The 15,165-nt window shown below is 44.7% G+C and overlaps 3 protein-coding genes across 3 annotated transcripts; all 3 read left to right on the top strand.

Annotated features, from left to right (window-relative positions):
* Nucleotides 1–478: 478 nt before the first annotated feature.
* Nucleotides 479–4,301, top strand: mgp (matrix Gla protein). The gene is made up of 5 exons (XM_083676769.1): nucleotides 479–540; nucleotides 2,502–2,594; nucleotides 2,698–2,727; nucleotides 2,945–3,062; nucleotides 3,594–4,301. Exons 2-5 carry the CDS (start codon nucleotides 2,534–2,536, stop codon nucleotides 3,739–3,741), a joined length of 357 nt encoding a protein of 118 aa, XP_083532895.1. The 5' UTR covers nucleotides 479–540; nucleotides 2,502–2,533; the 3' UTR covers nucleotides 3,742–4,301.
* Nucleotides 4,302–6,276: 1,975 nt separating this feature from the next.
* On the top strand, nucleotides 6,277–7,902 carry bglap (bone gamma-carboxyglutamate (gla) protein). Its single transcript, XM_083678012.1, has 4 exons — nucleotides 6,277–6,413; nucleotides 6,746–6,805; nucleotides 7,104–7,197; nucleotides 7,634–7,902. The coding sequence occupies exons 1-4, from the start codon at nucleotides 6,353–6,355 to the stop codon at nucleotides 7,734–7,736; spliced, it is 318 nt and encodes a 105-aa protein (XP_083534138.1). The 5' UTR covers nucleotides 6,277–6,352; the 3' UTR covers nucleotides 7,737–7,902.
* A 662-nt stretch (nucleotides 7,903–8,564) lies between these two features.
* Nucleotides 8,565–14,222, top strand: wbp11 (WW domain binding protein 11). The gene is made up of 12 exons (XM_083676265.1): nucleotides 8,565–8,731; nucleotides 9,216–9,302; nucleotides 9,560–9,591; nucleotides 9,935–10,028; nucleotides 10,239–10,438; nucleotides 10,659–10,792; nucleotides 10,928–11,094; nucleotides 11,337–11,579; nucleotides 11,753–11,872; nucleotides 12,143–12,430; nucleotides 12,565–12,747; nucleotides 13,045–14,222. Exons 2-12 carry the CDS (start codon nucleotides 9,239–9,241, stop codon nucleotides 13,722–13,724), a joined length of 2,205 nt encoding a protein of 734 aa, XP_083532391.1. The 5' UTR covers nucleotides 8,565–8,731; nucleotides 9,216–9,238; the 3' UTR covers nucleotides 13,725–14,222.
* Nucleotides 14,223–15,165: the final 943 nt, after the last annotated feature.

Here is a 15,165-nt window from a genome sequence, read left to right as displayed (position 1 = left end):
TTTTTCATACCATGCTGTCATGTTGGCAAACAGCAGTGAATATTGTCATGTACCTGTGATGGACCAGGTATTACTCCTGTCTATAGAGTAAATAATAACTCCTGTCCATCCCTCCATCCATCCCTCTCTCTTTCTCTCACTCTCTCTTTCTTTCTTTGTTTACCGCCTGTCTGTTTTTCTTCATTCCACTCCACCTTTCCATCATCTGTTTTTTTTCAGCAAGTGCGTGAGTGTGTTTATGTAGGAAAGAGGGAGTGAGTGAGCTAATAGTCTGGTCTGATTGAGGAGAAGGAAAGGGTTTGATAGTAGAAGAAGGGAGGAGAGAGGGAGAGGGCTGAAAGAGAGAGAGAGAGGGGGGGACAGAGAGAGGGAGTAGGGGGAAATGGATGGGTGGGGCGGGGGGTGGGGTGGGGTGGGGGGGAGAGGTAAGTATAAAACCCTTGCTATACAGAATTAAGAAATACTCTGAGACAGAAAGAGAGAGAGACAGAGATTGTGAGACATTACCAAGAGACTTAAGACCATAACTATCTTCCTACGGTAAGTACAACCTAGTTCTACAGGATTATAGACATACTAGACTGCTTTTGTTATTGGTAACTGAGTTTACAGCAGTGATACAGACAAGGAGACTAATGTTGTAGGATCAAATAGCTGTCCATATTTGTGACAAAAATGGGACTAAATTAAACTATAAACATAAGAATAAAGATATAATACCTGCACACCTGATGTTGTCACTGCAGGTGCAAACGGAGTAGAGAAAACATATGAAACTATAAAGAAAACCTCCATGCAACACTGCTTATTGCAACGATCACTGATTGCTTATTGCTTATTGCAAAGATCACTGATTTAACGATCACTGACGTTTCGGTCATGATACCTTCTTCAGGGTGTAAATGAAACTATACACAACATCATACAGCTTAGTACTTTGATCTGTTACTAGTCAGTAGTGGTCAACAACATGCATGGGTAGCACAACATGGTGAGGAGCCGCTACCATGCCTGGGTAGCCAAGCCCAGCTCAGCAGCTGCTATGTGCTGGCGTGTGCAGGGGTCATTAGGCTGCCAGGAGGGTGCAGGTTTGTTCTGTGAGTTAGCAGCATCCTGCTGGAGGGTTTTTCCAGTGTGGTGAGCACATTCTGGCCAGGGAGGGGGTCTCTGGGGCAGGGAGGGGGTCTCAGGGCCTGCTGTGGCCCACACCAGGCTTCAGACGTGTAAAACCTGCAGACGCTGCTGTCATCACCTCACTGGCAGGCACTCACGACACACACACACACACACACACACACACACACACACACACACACGGACACGCACATGTACACACACACACACGTGCACACGTACACACACACACTCACACACACACACACACACAAACACACACATACACAGAGGCGCACACACACACCCTCCTTGCTATCCTTGCTACTCCCTGTCTGTACAGTGTTTAGAGGTCCCTCCCTGAGCTCTACAGGCCTGCTGTGCCAACGTGCTTCATGCCCACGGGGTGACGTGTGCTGTTGAGTGCTGCTGTTGACTGTGTAAAGCAGGGGCGTCGTGCCATAATGGCATCCAAACCCTACAAACAGAGGAGGGGCCATGGGAGCCGGAGGGTCTGTCATAAGGAACATGGATGTGTGTGTGTGTGTGTGTGTGTGTGTGTGTTGGAGGGATGTGTGTGTGTGTGTGAGTGTGTGTGTCTGTGTGTGTGTTGGAGGGATGTGTGTGTGTGTGCTGAGGGCTGTAGTCTGGACATCTGGGAGGGCTATTTGTTCAGGTGCCAAACACCTGGAAGGGTCACTCAGTGTGTGTGTGTGTGTGTGTGTGTGTGTGTGTGTGTGTGTCTGTGACTGTCTCTCTGTCTGTCTGTCTATCTGTCTGTCTGTCTGTCTTTTTTTTCTCTCTGTGCTGCTTGGTTGCTCACCCTACCCTGTTTTCTCTCTCGATCTGTGTTTCTCTGTCCATCTCTCCAACTTCAACTTGTTCATCATTATTCAGCAACGTCCATTTGAACTCGCTGACTTCTTTCTCCAGTAACCTCATGACCACTCACACTATAAATGTCTTGAGTACAGACATGTACATCACATGAGAGACCTTCAGTCCAGTCGTACAGAAATAACGTTGGGTTTGTGAAATGGTTTGTTTGTCCTTCCTCCATGAATACATATTAGTAGCGCTGTATGTATAGAGTAGATATGTATCTCTATGTTGACTTTGTGAAATGGTGTGTATTCAGTCAATTTATGGCTGTCTTACATATAACATGAACCCAGAACCCACACCCACAGACAGACTGATTTAGCATCTTCACCACCAGCTCACTTCTGTTATACTGCACTCATCGTACTTCTCCCTCTCCCTGATATAACCCCATGTCTCTCTCTCTCTCTGTCTCTGTCTGTCTGTCTGTCTGTCTGTCTGTCTGTCTCTCTCTCTCTCTCTCTCATTGATATGACACATTGTAACACCTGTGTTTTTGTCTCCAGCAGACAGACAGGCAGCCAGACAGACAGACAGGATGAGGATCCTTCTACAGTGTGTGTCACTCTGTGTCGTCATCTCACTGTGCGCCTGCTACGGTATACATCCACCAATCAACACTTCATTTATAATCTGACGATGTACAGTACAATAATCTATCATTTATATGATTAATCCTATCCCCTCCCCTTCTCTCCACAGACTCACAAGAAAGCACTGAATCGTTTGAAGGTGATTGAATACTCTATTCATGGAAAAAGTCTACCCCCCACTTTTACCCCATTTTGCATTCAAACGCTGTACTTAGATGTTCATGTGGACATATAAACGTGTCTTTTCACTTACAGTAATTGGATTCATTCACAGATGTTGGTATGCCTGCCCTGTTGAGATGGGGGTATATTAATCTGATACTAAAAGGGTTTTATTTCATTCTATTAAATTCCAGATGTGTTTGTCAGTCCTTCCCGAGCCAACTCCTTCATCAATCCACAGAGTCCTCAGAGAGGGAGCGTCTATAACAGCCCACCTAGAGGCAGCACCTACAACAACTACAACTACTTGAGGTAACACACACACACACACACACACACACACACACATGCACACACACACAGGTACGTACGCATGCATGCATGCACACGCACGCACGCACACACACACCACACACCACACACACATACACACACAGGCACACACACACGCACACACACAGACAAGCATGCAAGCATGTACGCATGCACACAAACATAAACATGTGTAACCACATACCAGATTGATAATTAACATTAACAGAGTGCAGTGGATAGGTTGTTAAACACTGAGCTACATATGGTATTGGTAAGAACATCAATGGGTTTAGGCCCTTCAGCATGATGTAAATACTTAATGTTTTTTCTATGTGGATAAGAAGTATAAATTAAGCACACAACGCAACAAAACAGACATACACTTTGTGTGTCTGTCTTTCGTTACAGTTGACTCTGCAATGTCTCTGAGTTATCCTCCCCCTGTCTCTCTCTATTTCTATTTCTATTTCTATTTCTATTTCTATTTCTCTCTCTCTCTCTCTCTCTCTGTCTCTCTCTCTGTTCCAGGACGGTGAAGTCTCCAGCCGAGAGGCGCTCAGAGACCTGTGAGGACTACTCTCCCTGCCGATTCTATGCCCATCGCTATGGATACCAGCTGGCCTATCAGAGATACTTTGGTGCCCGGAATCCGAGTCCGCCTGCCCGTAGATTCTAAAGCCCCAGTCCCCTTTTATCTACCTTTATGATTATTCCTGCTTTTGACTGTATGCTCATTCAACACACCCTAACATAACATATCTTAACATAACATAAGGTATACAATACACATGTATATATTGTTTTGATGAATTATAAGAGGCAATATGACAATGTTAAACAACATTTAAAGGGAAACCATTATTGTATATAGTAAATTACATTTTTGAACACCACAAACATACCATGATCCACAAGTGACATCAGACAAACCAATCCAAGTATCCATCTCCCAATAATCTTGCTATTATACACAAGCATAAAATGTTCAAGCTCAATCTCAATCTTGTGTAACTGTATCCCTTACTCACCATCTTAACACCCTTAAAACGTTTAAAAGCTTTGTGAAATCTGTGGTAATCAAGGTGTGATTTGAAGATACTTACATACAGCATGCAAGTCATTTACAGTACACAATTCTTTTGTAATCAGTTGTTGTATGCACAGTAAGACAATAGTCTCTGTCTAATCCCTTGTATTTAAAGGAATTAAAGTGTTTTTAATTCAATTAAAAGTGTTTCTTAAATTCATTGTCTAAATCCTATTGTGACACACTTTGTCTCAGGGTAGCTTAGTTATCTTCTGTTTGTGGGGCTCTAACATTCTGACTAATTTGGTCACACATGTAGCCACATTCCAACTGTGGGTAATTCTGAATGTGGAACAGATGTGGAGCCACTAACGACTGTCCTGATGGGAGCACTGGGACCAGTGAGGTAACAATAAATGGTTAAAAACGCAACAGCAATAGTAAAAGTAAAAGCCAACGTGCTGATTTGCTGAATACAAGGTTTTGCATGACTGCACCTGTTTTTAATCTTGGAAGAGGTGTAAATGGTGTTTTAAGGTTTAATAAGCATGTTACCAAGGGAATTGGCAAATTACTTAGGTTGGGTTTTGAAGAACTTTGAATAGGCCTATCAGAAAATGAATGTCTGCAGAAGTTACTCTGGTAGGTGATGTCCATGTCCATTAAGATAAGGAACATGTTACCCATCTAAGAAACAGGAGTAACTCATTGGAAGTGAATCTTCTGTATCTCCAAACTCAGAAACTAGAGACAGACACAAGCAGGACAGGACACTGCTATAATGTTGACATGGCACAGTCAAGGGAGAATCCAAGGTCAACCCTCCTGATGTTTTATTTCAGATGCCGCAAAAACCAAAATGTTCATAATTAAGGCTCTACGGAAGAATTCCTGAACTGTGTCCCTGCAGAGACACGACACCAGCACTGACCCAGACGGTGAAATTACAGCCCAGACCATCAAGGTCCATCCAACGGCTGAAAATCCCGGCCAGGCTTAGAAAGACACAGGGCCAGAGGGAAAGGGAGAGGCTTTAAGAGAGCTCCACGTCTATACCGATGTGCTACTTGAGAGATCGAACATTGAGTGGAAAAGAGGCAATGAGTTGTTTGGAGTGAAAACTGTGGCTTTTGATTTAATTGTTTTTAATTCAACATAAACCCAGCATAACAATGCTCTATAGGCACTTGATGTGTGTATATATATATATATATATATATATATATATATATATATATATATATATATATATGTGTATCCCTGGTTAAGAACTGGGCCTTATATGATGAACTAAATATATCTGTGTTCAAATAGGCCTACAAGTCAAGGCCTACTTTAGTTTGCTACTAAATACTGCTCTGTTTCTTTATATAGGAAATCGCTGTGGTTTGTTATAAAACAGAGAAAAACCTCTGATTAAAAGTCTGTCACATAATGAGGCATGGTGGTTTCTCTTGTTCAATTAGTATCATATGGTTTTTCTCTCAACCTGTAGTTTGTGGCTTGAAACGGATGTCGCGTGGGCAGGCTGTAAAACGCTGCCCTCCTGAGGTTGTCTACTGGTACTGCACATACAAGGCAGTATGGAGTCAGGTGTTGGCTAATTAATCGTTTGTTTATATAAACTGTAGGTGACGTGTTAAATCTACAGTGCTTATCAGATAATTACTGCCAATACAGTTACCATCATGTGAGGGAAATGCATGATGTGAGACAAGTTTGAATGTTTTTACAGTACTGCAAGTGCAGGTGACAGTGGATTTTCTTTCAGGGCATTTTTCTATGTGACTTTTGAAGTAAAAAATGTTTAGTAAACATTTATGTCATTCCATTCAGGTTGAGCATGAATTCATAACCTATATGTGATTACTGTTACATATGTGAGAGAATTCGGTGCTTGTGTGTGTGTGTGTGTATATGTGTGTGTGTGTGTGTGTGTGTGTGTGTGTGTGTGTGCGTGCGCGTGTGTGCGTGCATGTATGTGTGTGTGTGTGTGTGTGTGTGTGTGCGTGCGTGTGTGTGCGTGCATGTATGTGTGTGTGTGTGTGTGTGTGCGCGCGTGTGCGTGTGTGTGTGTGGGTGTATGATACATGATTCCTCAACCAATCAAATACTCAGGCCATAGTGAGGGACATAACTATAAACGGAGTGTGTGTGTTTATCTACATGTCAGAGCAAGAGAAAGAGAAAGAGAGTGAATTTGAAGTCTCTGATCATACTTGTTGATCGTCCAGATCGTGAACTAGAAGCAGGAAGAAAGATGAAGACCTTGGCCATTCTTGTCCTCTGTGCTCTGGCATCTGTCTGTCTGTCTACAGCAGGTAAGAACAGACATATAATGAGATGGTTTATGCAGCTTTTTACACAGGGTCAATATTTGCACCTGTTTTTAAAATTTATTATATTCATTCAAATTTGATAGAATACCATAGTGAAAACGGTAAAGACTCTTTCATGTTTTCGATTGGGTTTCAATGTGTTAATTGCATCAGGAAAATAGGTGCAAACTGAAATCTGACATAAAAATGAAGTGCATGTATGTATGAGTATCACTAATGTTGCTCTAGAAGATGCAGGAATACATGGTCTTTCATGCACAGGTTGAGATGACTGTGAGATCATCGTCTAATCTTGTCTCTCCCTCCCTGAACAGTCTCTTCTGATGCCTCTACCTCCACTGCCTCAAAGTCTGCTAGCGACTCCCCCAGAGTTGGTAAGATACCTCTGTTGGACTTACCTTCACCACACAGGCAGTGAAGTTTGTACATGTATCTGATTGACCATTTGACTGAACATGCAGTGTCCATGCAAACATTTCCAAACATTTGTGTACCTTTCTTGTCTTTAGGAAGAATTGCAATGCCAATGCTTCAACCACTGAAATTGAAAATGTATTTTTATGCATGCGTGTGCTTGTGTGTGTGTGTGTGTGTGTGTGTGTGTGTGTGTGCTTGTGCATGTGTTTGTGTGTGTGTGTGTGTACGTGTGCGTGTGTGTTTGTGTTTGTGTAGGTGTGTTTGTTAAGAGGGACCTGGCCTCCACCGTGGTGAGGCAGAAGAGAGCTGGCACTGCCCCTGCAGACCTGTCCCTGACCCAGCTGGAGAGGTACTATACCATTATACTGACTGTGGCACCAGACTAAGGGCAAGATGCCTTTGAAATTCGCCTTTCTAATTTCTATGTACAAAAGATGATAGCAAATCCATAGTTATATGGATACTTGCATTTCATAAAAATGTATTTGAGTTGTGTAGTATTTAGCTCAAACTTAAATCATGTGTTGATGTGTAGATATTGCCACTATATTGATCATATAAGTGTACAGTATATGTCTATATGTGTACAGTATGTCATGTTTTCTTCAACATCAGCTGGGAAATTAAAAGCATTTTAAATGTAGCCTTGACCCACTACTACGTATATCTATATTTCAATGTTTTGTTATCATACATTCTAATAGGATACCTTCATTGACCTTCCCATTCCTCTCTCCATCGTTTCTTCCCCCTCTCTTTGCACTGTCCAACCCTGTCCTCTACAGTCTGAGGGAGGTGTGTGAGCTGAACTATCATTGTGAGAACATGATGGACACCTCTGGAATCATCGCTGCCTACTCCGCCTACTACGGACCAATCCCGTACTAGATTTCAACCAACTCCACCAATCAGCGTGAAGCTTTTTCTTTAGAGATCTTTTGAAAATGACAAATCTGAATAATTCAAATAAATGAGGCAAATGTATGATGTCTTAGAAAGAGGATACGAGAAAGAGATGAAGGGAGAGAGATAGAGAGAGAAGGAGGGGGTGTGTGGGGGGAGAGAGAGAGACAGAGAGGGGGGTCAAGGTGAAGTTTGTGATGTATTTTTCAAATTCAGTAGTGGTCATCCTTCCTCTTTTCCTAAATTCCTGTCATTATGTAGTATAGTGTGATTAAAATTAAAAGTAAAGATTTCAAAACTGAATGTGTCTTTTGTCATGTCTTTGTGAAAATACTTGATGATCAAGTGTATGAATTGCATAAACTGAAACGCCTACAGTAGGTGGCACAAAACAATATAATATATTGAAGCAATAAATAAATAATGAACTACTATGAATAATGCAATGAATGTCTGACTGGCAGCCTTCATGGGGAGCCAAAAAAAAAAAAACGTAGAACATTAGTGGCAACGGCATAGGTTGTGGCTTTTGAAAGGGGAGAGAAAACCAGACACTCATTATTCCCCAAAAATACTTCTACACTAGATGCAATAGACACTCACCTGCTGACTGCGAAAGTAAACTGACCGATGTGAGGTGTGTTACTAGTGACAGTACAGTAAGTTTATAAACAAACCACAGAAATTAATAGAGAAATCGTAGCCCACTGGAGTCAGCCACTGGGGGATGTGCATATTTTGGAAAAACATTTTTTTTTGCGTTTCCCTTGACCTCACGTTGGACTTCCGCCCTTGCTCGCGGCACAGTAAACATGGCGGACCATTCGAACTGCACCAACTAGCGTTGTGTTCATTTTCTCGAAGGAGTCGTTTTACTATTTTGATACATAACTGTCTCCTTTTATATTAATCAATTCGCTGCGTTTTACCGACATAAGTGAAGTGAAGGCGCAGTGCCCACATATTTCACGTGGATAGAGGTAAAGTCAAGATAGCTTTTTGATATCTGTTCAACAAGCTAACTGGCTAATTGTAGCTAGCTAACCTTAGCACTTATGTGGAAACCTTGCAGCCATTGATATCTAGCAAATAGATTTTCTTTTCTTTTCTTAAGCTGAGTTTGTTATTTGAAGCAGTGTTGGTCGTATCCGATCACGCAACGTACTGTAACGTTTAGCAAAGGTAGCATAGCCTTTGTTGAGACTGCAGCGTCTTGCTCAGTTAGTAACTCAATGCAATGTCAATGGTCTTGTTGAAGTAAAGATCGCCTTGTCTACTACTATTATAGCACAGCAGGTAGCCTTGAGTTTGTCAACAGTATGTCATGTTATTGGAGGACTCGGAACTGCATGTGTGGCTGTTTGGTTTGCAAATCCTATTGCGTCGTTTGTCGTGATGCTTCCAGCTGTCATATTCAATCCCAGCTGTCATTCAATCCACTGTCTGTTATCTTTGCCATGACAGGGTGAAGGAGACGCGCCGCAAACATGGGGCGACGTTCGACCTCCTCCACCAAGAGTGGGAAGTTCATGAACCCCACCGACCAGGCCAGTAAGTGACTTTACCATGTTCTATTCTCTCGACATGAAGGCTCACATCTGACGTTGATCAGACGTAGAGATGACCATGTCAGAGTAACCACTATTATTTCTTCATCTGTATTCAGAGTATTGTATGTGTGTGGAATCGAAAGCATTGAGCTCACTACTAAGAACAATGCCTGTCCTGGAGTTGACAGCAGGTTCTACCATAAGACGCGTGTCCCTTGATTTCCTAAACCACACTCATCACTACTCATTCCTCTTTAGGGAAGGAGGCCAGGAAAAGGGAGCTGAAAAAGGTAAGACTTTGGATTATAAATTGAATGTCTACATGCAAGGCAAGTGTATTTATAGAGTACATTTCATACACAGAGGCAATTCAAAGTGCTTTACATAAAATAGATGAAAAGAAAAAAGCATAACAATAATTTAAAAAAAGCATAAAAGTTCAATTATTAGCAGCAATTTAGTTTTCTTTACCTAGAATATCTGTTCCCCGGGTGTTTGGGACTCTAACCCAAATCTGAATTACTGTGGCGTCTTTGTCAGTTCTTTACCTTCATCTGGTTAACTCGATGTACACTATGAAGTGTGAAGTTTGGGATTGTTATTCTAATCCTGCGCTTATCTGCTGCCTCCCAGAACAAGAAGCAGAGGATGATGGTGAGGGCAGCTGTACTGAAGATGAAGGACCCCAGACAGATCATCAAAGACATGGAGAAGCTGGATGAAATGGGTGAGGGATCGGTTGTGTAACTGGGCTGTATCAGTGTTTGTGTCTGAGAACTGGGTTGTATAGTACACAATTTGATGTCATTTTCTCCCTTTTTATAACTATTTCTCTCTCTCTCTCTCTCTCTCTCTCACACACACACACACACACACACACACACACACACATCCATCCATCCATTCACTCTCCTCTCTCTGTTGTCCACTCTATCAGAGTTCAACCCGGTGCAGCAGCAGCCCCTGCTGAACGAGAAGGTGCTGAGGGACAAGAGGAAGAAGCTCCGGGAGACTTTTGAGCGCATCGTGCGTCTGTACGAGAGAGAGAACCCTGAAACGTACAAGGAGCTCCGCAAAATAGAGCTGGATTACGAGAGCAATCGCGGCAAGCTGTCTCTCTACTTCGACTCTGTTAAGGTGTGTATCCTGTAGTGCTTAAGCTATCACGAGGGATAGTAAATATCATCTATTTATCAATGCTGACGCACTGTTGTGCATAAACTTATAGAATTCAATAAGAAGGATGCTGGCTAATGTTGGTCAGTTGTCTTCTGAAGGGATCCTCATAGTGTGCCTTTGACCAATGTTCATCCCCTCCTCCTCCTCTCTCTCTTTTTTCCCATGCTCTGTCTCTCAGAATGCAGAGCTGGTGGAGGTGGATAGTATCCCACTCCCAGAGATGCCCCATGCCCCCTCCAGCATCCTCATCCAGGACATCCCTCTGCCTGGGGCCCAGCCTCCCTCCATACTGAAGAAGGGGTCCACATTTGGGTGGGTGGTGGCCTAAAGTTCTCATTGCCAGTATTATTCTTATAGATCTTACCACCCTCCCAGTGTTAATACTTGCCCCTCTCTTTCTCACTCTCTCTCTTTCTCTCTCTCTCTCTCTCTCTCTCTCTCTCTCAGTAAGGGGCCGTTCATGTCATCCTCTGGCCTCATGTCTGCGGCAGTGGCAGGAGTCCCTCGGTTACCCCCTGGCAGGAAACCTCCTGGTCCCCCACCTGGCCCCCCGCCCCCACAGGTCCTGGCGCTGTACGCCTCCCGTCGGCCACAACACCTTGGCACTGATGCAGGTACTGCACACTCTCCACTCTCCACTCAACACACACACACACACAAACATACACACATTCACACTGTACCTCAACACAAACACACACACATTCACACTGTACCTCAACACAAACACGCACAGTAACTCAACAAACGACTTGATCCCAAACAAGTGTTCCTAAACCAACATCAAGGCTATGCTTTTCTATGACACAGTTCTCTCTCTCTCTGTGTTTCTATCTCTGTCTGTGCATACAAACAGATCCGTCCAACCCGAACCTGGACAGCGAGACCGCTATGGACGCCATGATGGGAGGAGAGAGGGACAGTGGAAGCGACAGCGATGGAGAGGGGGATGACGGAGAGGAGGACGACAGCGACTCTGAGGAGGACAGTGATGGAGAGAGGGATGAAGGAGGAGAGGATGACAGGAGGATGACGGTGGACCGACAGGATGACATGGAGAGGAGCAGAGAGGAGGACAGGGGTGACAGACATGCAGCAGGTGAGAGCAAGAGCTATGTCCTCAAACAGTGTTTCTGTGCTCAACTTGTTATTTAGTTTGATCTATTGCATTTCTCCATAGACTTCAGTTAGGCTCTTCTTGGTACAGTAGCCTAAGAAGGGCCACACAGAAGTAGAGTTTCATATGAATTTGTCTGATTGGTTGTGCTGCAGGACGCAGTGTGCGGTTTGCAGACATGCCCCCATCGGCACCGAAGGAGAGGAGGAAGAAGAGGCTGGTGAAGAAGACGAAGGCCATCACTCCCCTGCAGGCTATGATGCTCAGGATGGCAGGTACTGTATCTCTTCCTGTCTCATTGACTCTCCTAACCCTGTGTTGACTTTCAATAAAGTTTGATTTGATGACAATACTGCAGCAATTAGCGGAATAATACTGCCACCATTAGATACGTGATTACTTGACACTATTAGGGAGAAACCACGTAATTTACAGATGGTATTCGTTGGAGGAAGACTATGGAGGAAGACTGTGTATGTTTGCACAAGACTATAACGTCCTCTCCCGCCACTCTTAACTCATCCTCCTTTTTTGTTTGTCTTTAGGGCAGTCCATCCCTGAAGAAGAAGGGGAGGAAGAGGAAGTAGAAGAGGAATACACTGACGAATCGGACAATTCCGACATCGAGGATAGGGGGCCGCCTGGCGACAACCAATCTCATCTAATGCCCAGTCAGCGCATGCCTCCACCTACTGGACCAATGGGGTCACAGCAAGGGCCTCCACACATGCAGGCTCCACCAATATCAGGGCCTCCTCCATTGGGGCCACCTCCAGCTCCTCCAATGAGGCCTCCTGGTCCACCCTCTGGCCCGCCTCCTGGTCCACCACCTGGTTAGTTACTGGTTGTGTGTGTGTGTAGTTATCATAAGAGCAGAGTATCTTTTTGACGACGCTCCATTGAACACAATTTACTGTGATAAAATACATTCTGTTTTTAAGATGATTGTCTTGTCTGTCATTCTTAGGTGCTCCCCCATTCCTGAGGCCCCCGGGTATGCCTGGTCTAAGGGGGCCGATGCCACGACTTCTTCCCCCTGGACCCCCACCAGGTCGCCCCCCTGGCCCTCCCCCAGGCCCCCCTCCCGGTCTCCCTCCCGGCCCCCCACCCAGAGGACCCCCACCCAGACTGCCTCCCCCAGCACCACCAGGTAGGTTTGGGTGTATTTTTGTGTCTGTTGGTTAATGGAATTCAACATGGCTTCCATCCTTTCTTCTCAAACATGGACCACTGTCAAAACATACATACTATTTTAACCATAACCGTAGCTCAACACTACCCAAAGTAAACAGCCATAAAGATAGTTGAGACATCCATTCGTCATGATACATACCTCATGTGGAACTCATCTGGAAATAAATGTATGTCTTCTTGGTAGCACAACACAGAGAGAAAGCAGCATATTTTCCACATTAACCAGTATCTCCTCTGTCTTCCCTGTCTGTAGGCATGCCCCCTCCTCACCCACGGTCTGGGCCCCCACGTCCCCTCGCCCCTCCCCTCTCCCTCTTCCCCCCGCCGCTTAACTCCAACGTCCTCAGCGCCCCACCCAGTATCGTCCACCGTCAGAAACCCACCTCCAACCCCGAGGGCTCCCAGGGCAACCCCAACGCCCCCTCCATGCTGCCCCCTCCCTCAATGTCCATGTCCATGCGCCCAGGGGTCATGCAGATGCCCCCTCCCCCCGGAACAAGTGCCCCTCCGTCAGGCGCCAACCCCAGCAATCCCCCCAGCCACCACCACCAGCCCACCATCGAGAAGAGGGCCAACATCACCTCTGTCTCGGCTGGGGGCAGCAACCTGGCGGCGGGCACCGGGGGCGGTGGAGCCATCATCTCTGCCAAACCCCAGATCATCAACCCCAAGACAGAGGTCACCCGCTTCGTGCCCACGGCGCTGCGGGTGCGCAGGGATAAGGGTGGCGGGGGGTCAGGGCCCGGGCCCATGGATAAAGGAGGGAGGAGGGGAGATGACGGAGTGGGGGGCCAGGGCCAGAAGCAGCAGTCAATGGCTGCTCCTATGGGGTCGGCCAACCCGGGGCAGATGGGCGCTGTTTCTCAACCCAACATGAAGACTAAGGACCAGATGTACGAGGCTTTCATGAGGGAGATGGAGGGGCTCCTCTGAGACTGATGTGGGAGAGGGGAGGGGGGTGAGAAGGAACGAACTGGGGGGGTGATGAAGAAAGAGGGGGGGGGTTCCAGGTGAACATTTTCTGGGCAGATTTCGGCAGATTATCAAATCTTTTGCATGGAGAAATTGTCTGGGGAAGTGTTTTGATGTGGTGTGTGTCTCATGAAACACATCAACATTACATCATGATATAGACCTGTGCAGAAAATGTGTATCTGGAACACACCCAGAATGCGAGCATCAAGCAGACACCCAGAAGTATTCTGCTTGAAGAGAATCAAAAAATATCTTTTTTTCCCCAAAAAAGGGGTTTTACGTTTCTGCTCTACAGACTAGAATGTTATCCGCCTTACCAACCAGCTGTCCATGGCTATGATGATTTGGCTCAATCTTTGTGAAAAGGCAAGTTTTTTTATATGACATGTTGAAATGTTTATGTTATTGTTGATCTGAGAAACGGCATTGGTCTTCAAAAGAAAGATGGGGGGGGGGGGGGGTGCTTGTCGTTGTTTGTAGGAAAATTTAAATGTCTGTGTAAGCTGAAATTGTTAGACCTGCAACGAAAATAAAGACTTGAAACCTCAATTGTTTCCTTTCCTTTATTTGCATAGAAGTGGAAATACATTTCAAAAATTTGAGTTGGGTTTGAGGTGTGATTTGAGTGGGAACCCACCCTGGTTTGTGTGCGTGTGTGTGTGTTAATATATAATAATAATATATGCCATTTAGCTGACGCTTTTATCCAAAGCAGCTTACATTGCAGTGAGTGCATACATTTCAGTATATATGGTCCCAGCGTGTATCAAACCCACAACCTAAGCGTTGTTAGCGCCATGCTCTGCCAACTGAGCCACAGAGGACCGTTTGTATGTATCTGTGTCTCACCTCTGCATGGTGGGCCGTGGAGCTGACTCCCACAGCATGTTGGTATCTTCCTGGCTTCAGCCTGAATCACAATCATAGAATTCCCAGGCCGCATCCAAAACCACACAAAACGTGTCTGTGCATTCATTTGATGAACATTCCATTATACAGGCTACTCATTGTCAGAAGTGTTGTATTTGAAGCAGCCGAATGGAAATTCAAACACAAAAATGAAAGGCCAAATATCGCCATTCAAAATTAAAGTGTATCGCCATGGAAATTACTTGTGTATTCTACGATTTTCCTCAAGCCAAATGTGGAAACATGTCTTCAGTAGCTCCAGCGATAACGCCACAATTGTGGCAATGGTTGATGGCCTCCAAATTTTTGGGTGAGCAGTAGGCCTATTTACAGTAATAAGACTGTGTGTCTGAAAATAACTCACAGTATCATTGACCCATTCAGCAAATTCTAAACATTTCTCAATCTCTATCTTTTGCTCATAAGCCTGCTCCAAATCCAAGGTTTTGGCCTTTGTTTTGTATAATACCTCATATACTAAGGCCGTAAT

This window comes from Argentina silus (genome assembly GCF_951799395.1).
Source record: "Argentina silus genome assembly, chromosome: 9".
Lineage (NCBI taxonomy): Eukaryota > Metazoa > Chordata > Actinopteri > Argentiniformes > Argentinidae > Argentina > Argentina silus.
This window is presented reverse-complemented; position numbering and strand designations above follow the sequence as displayed.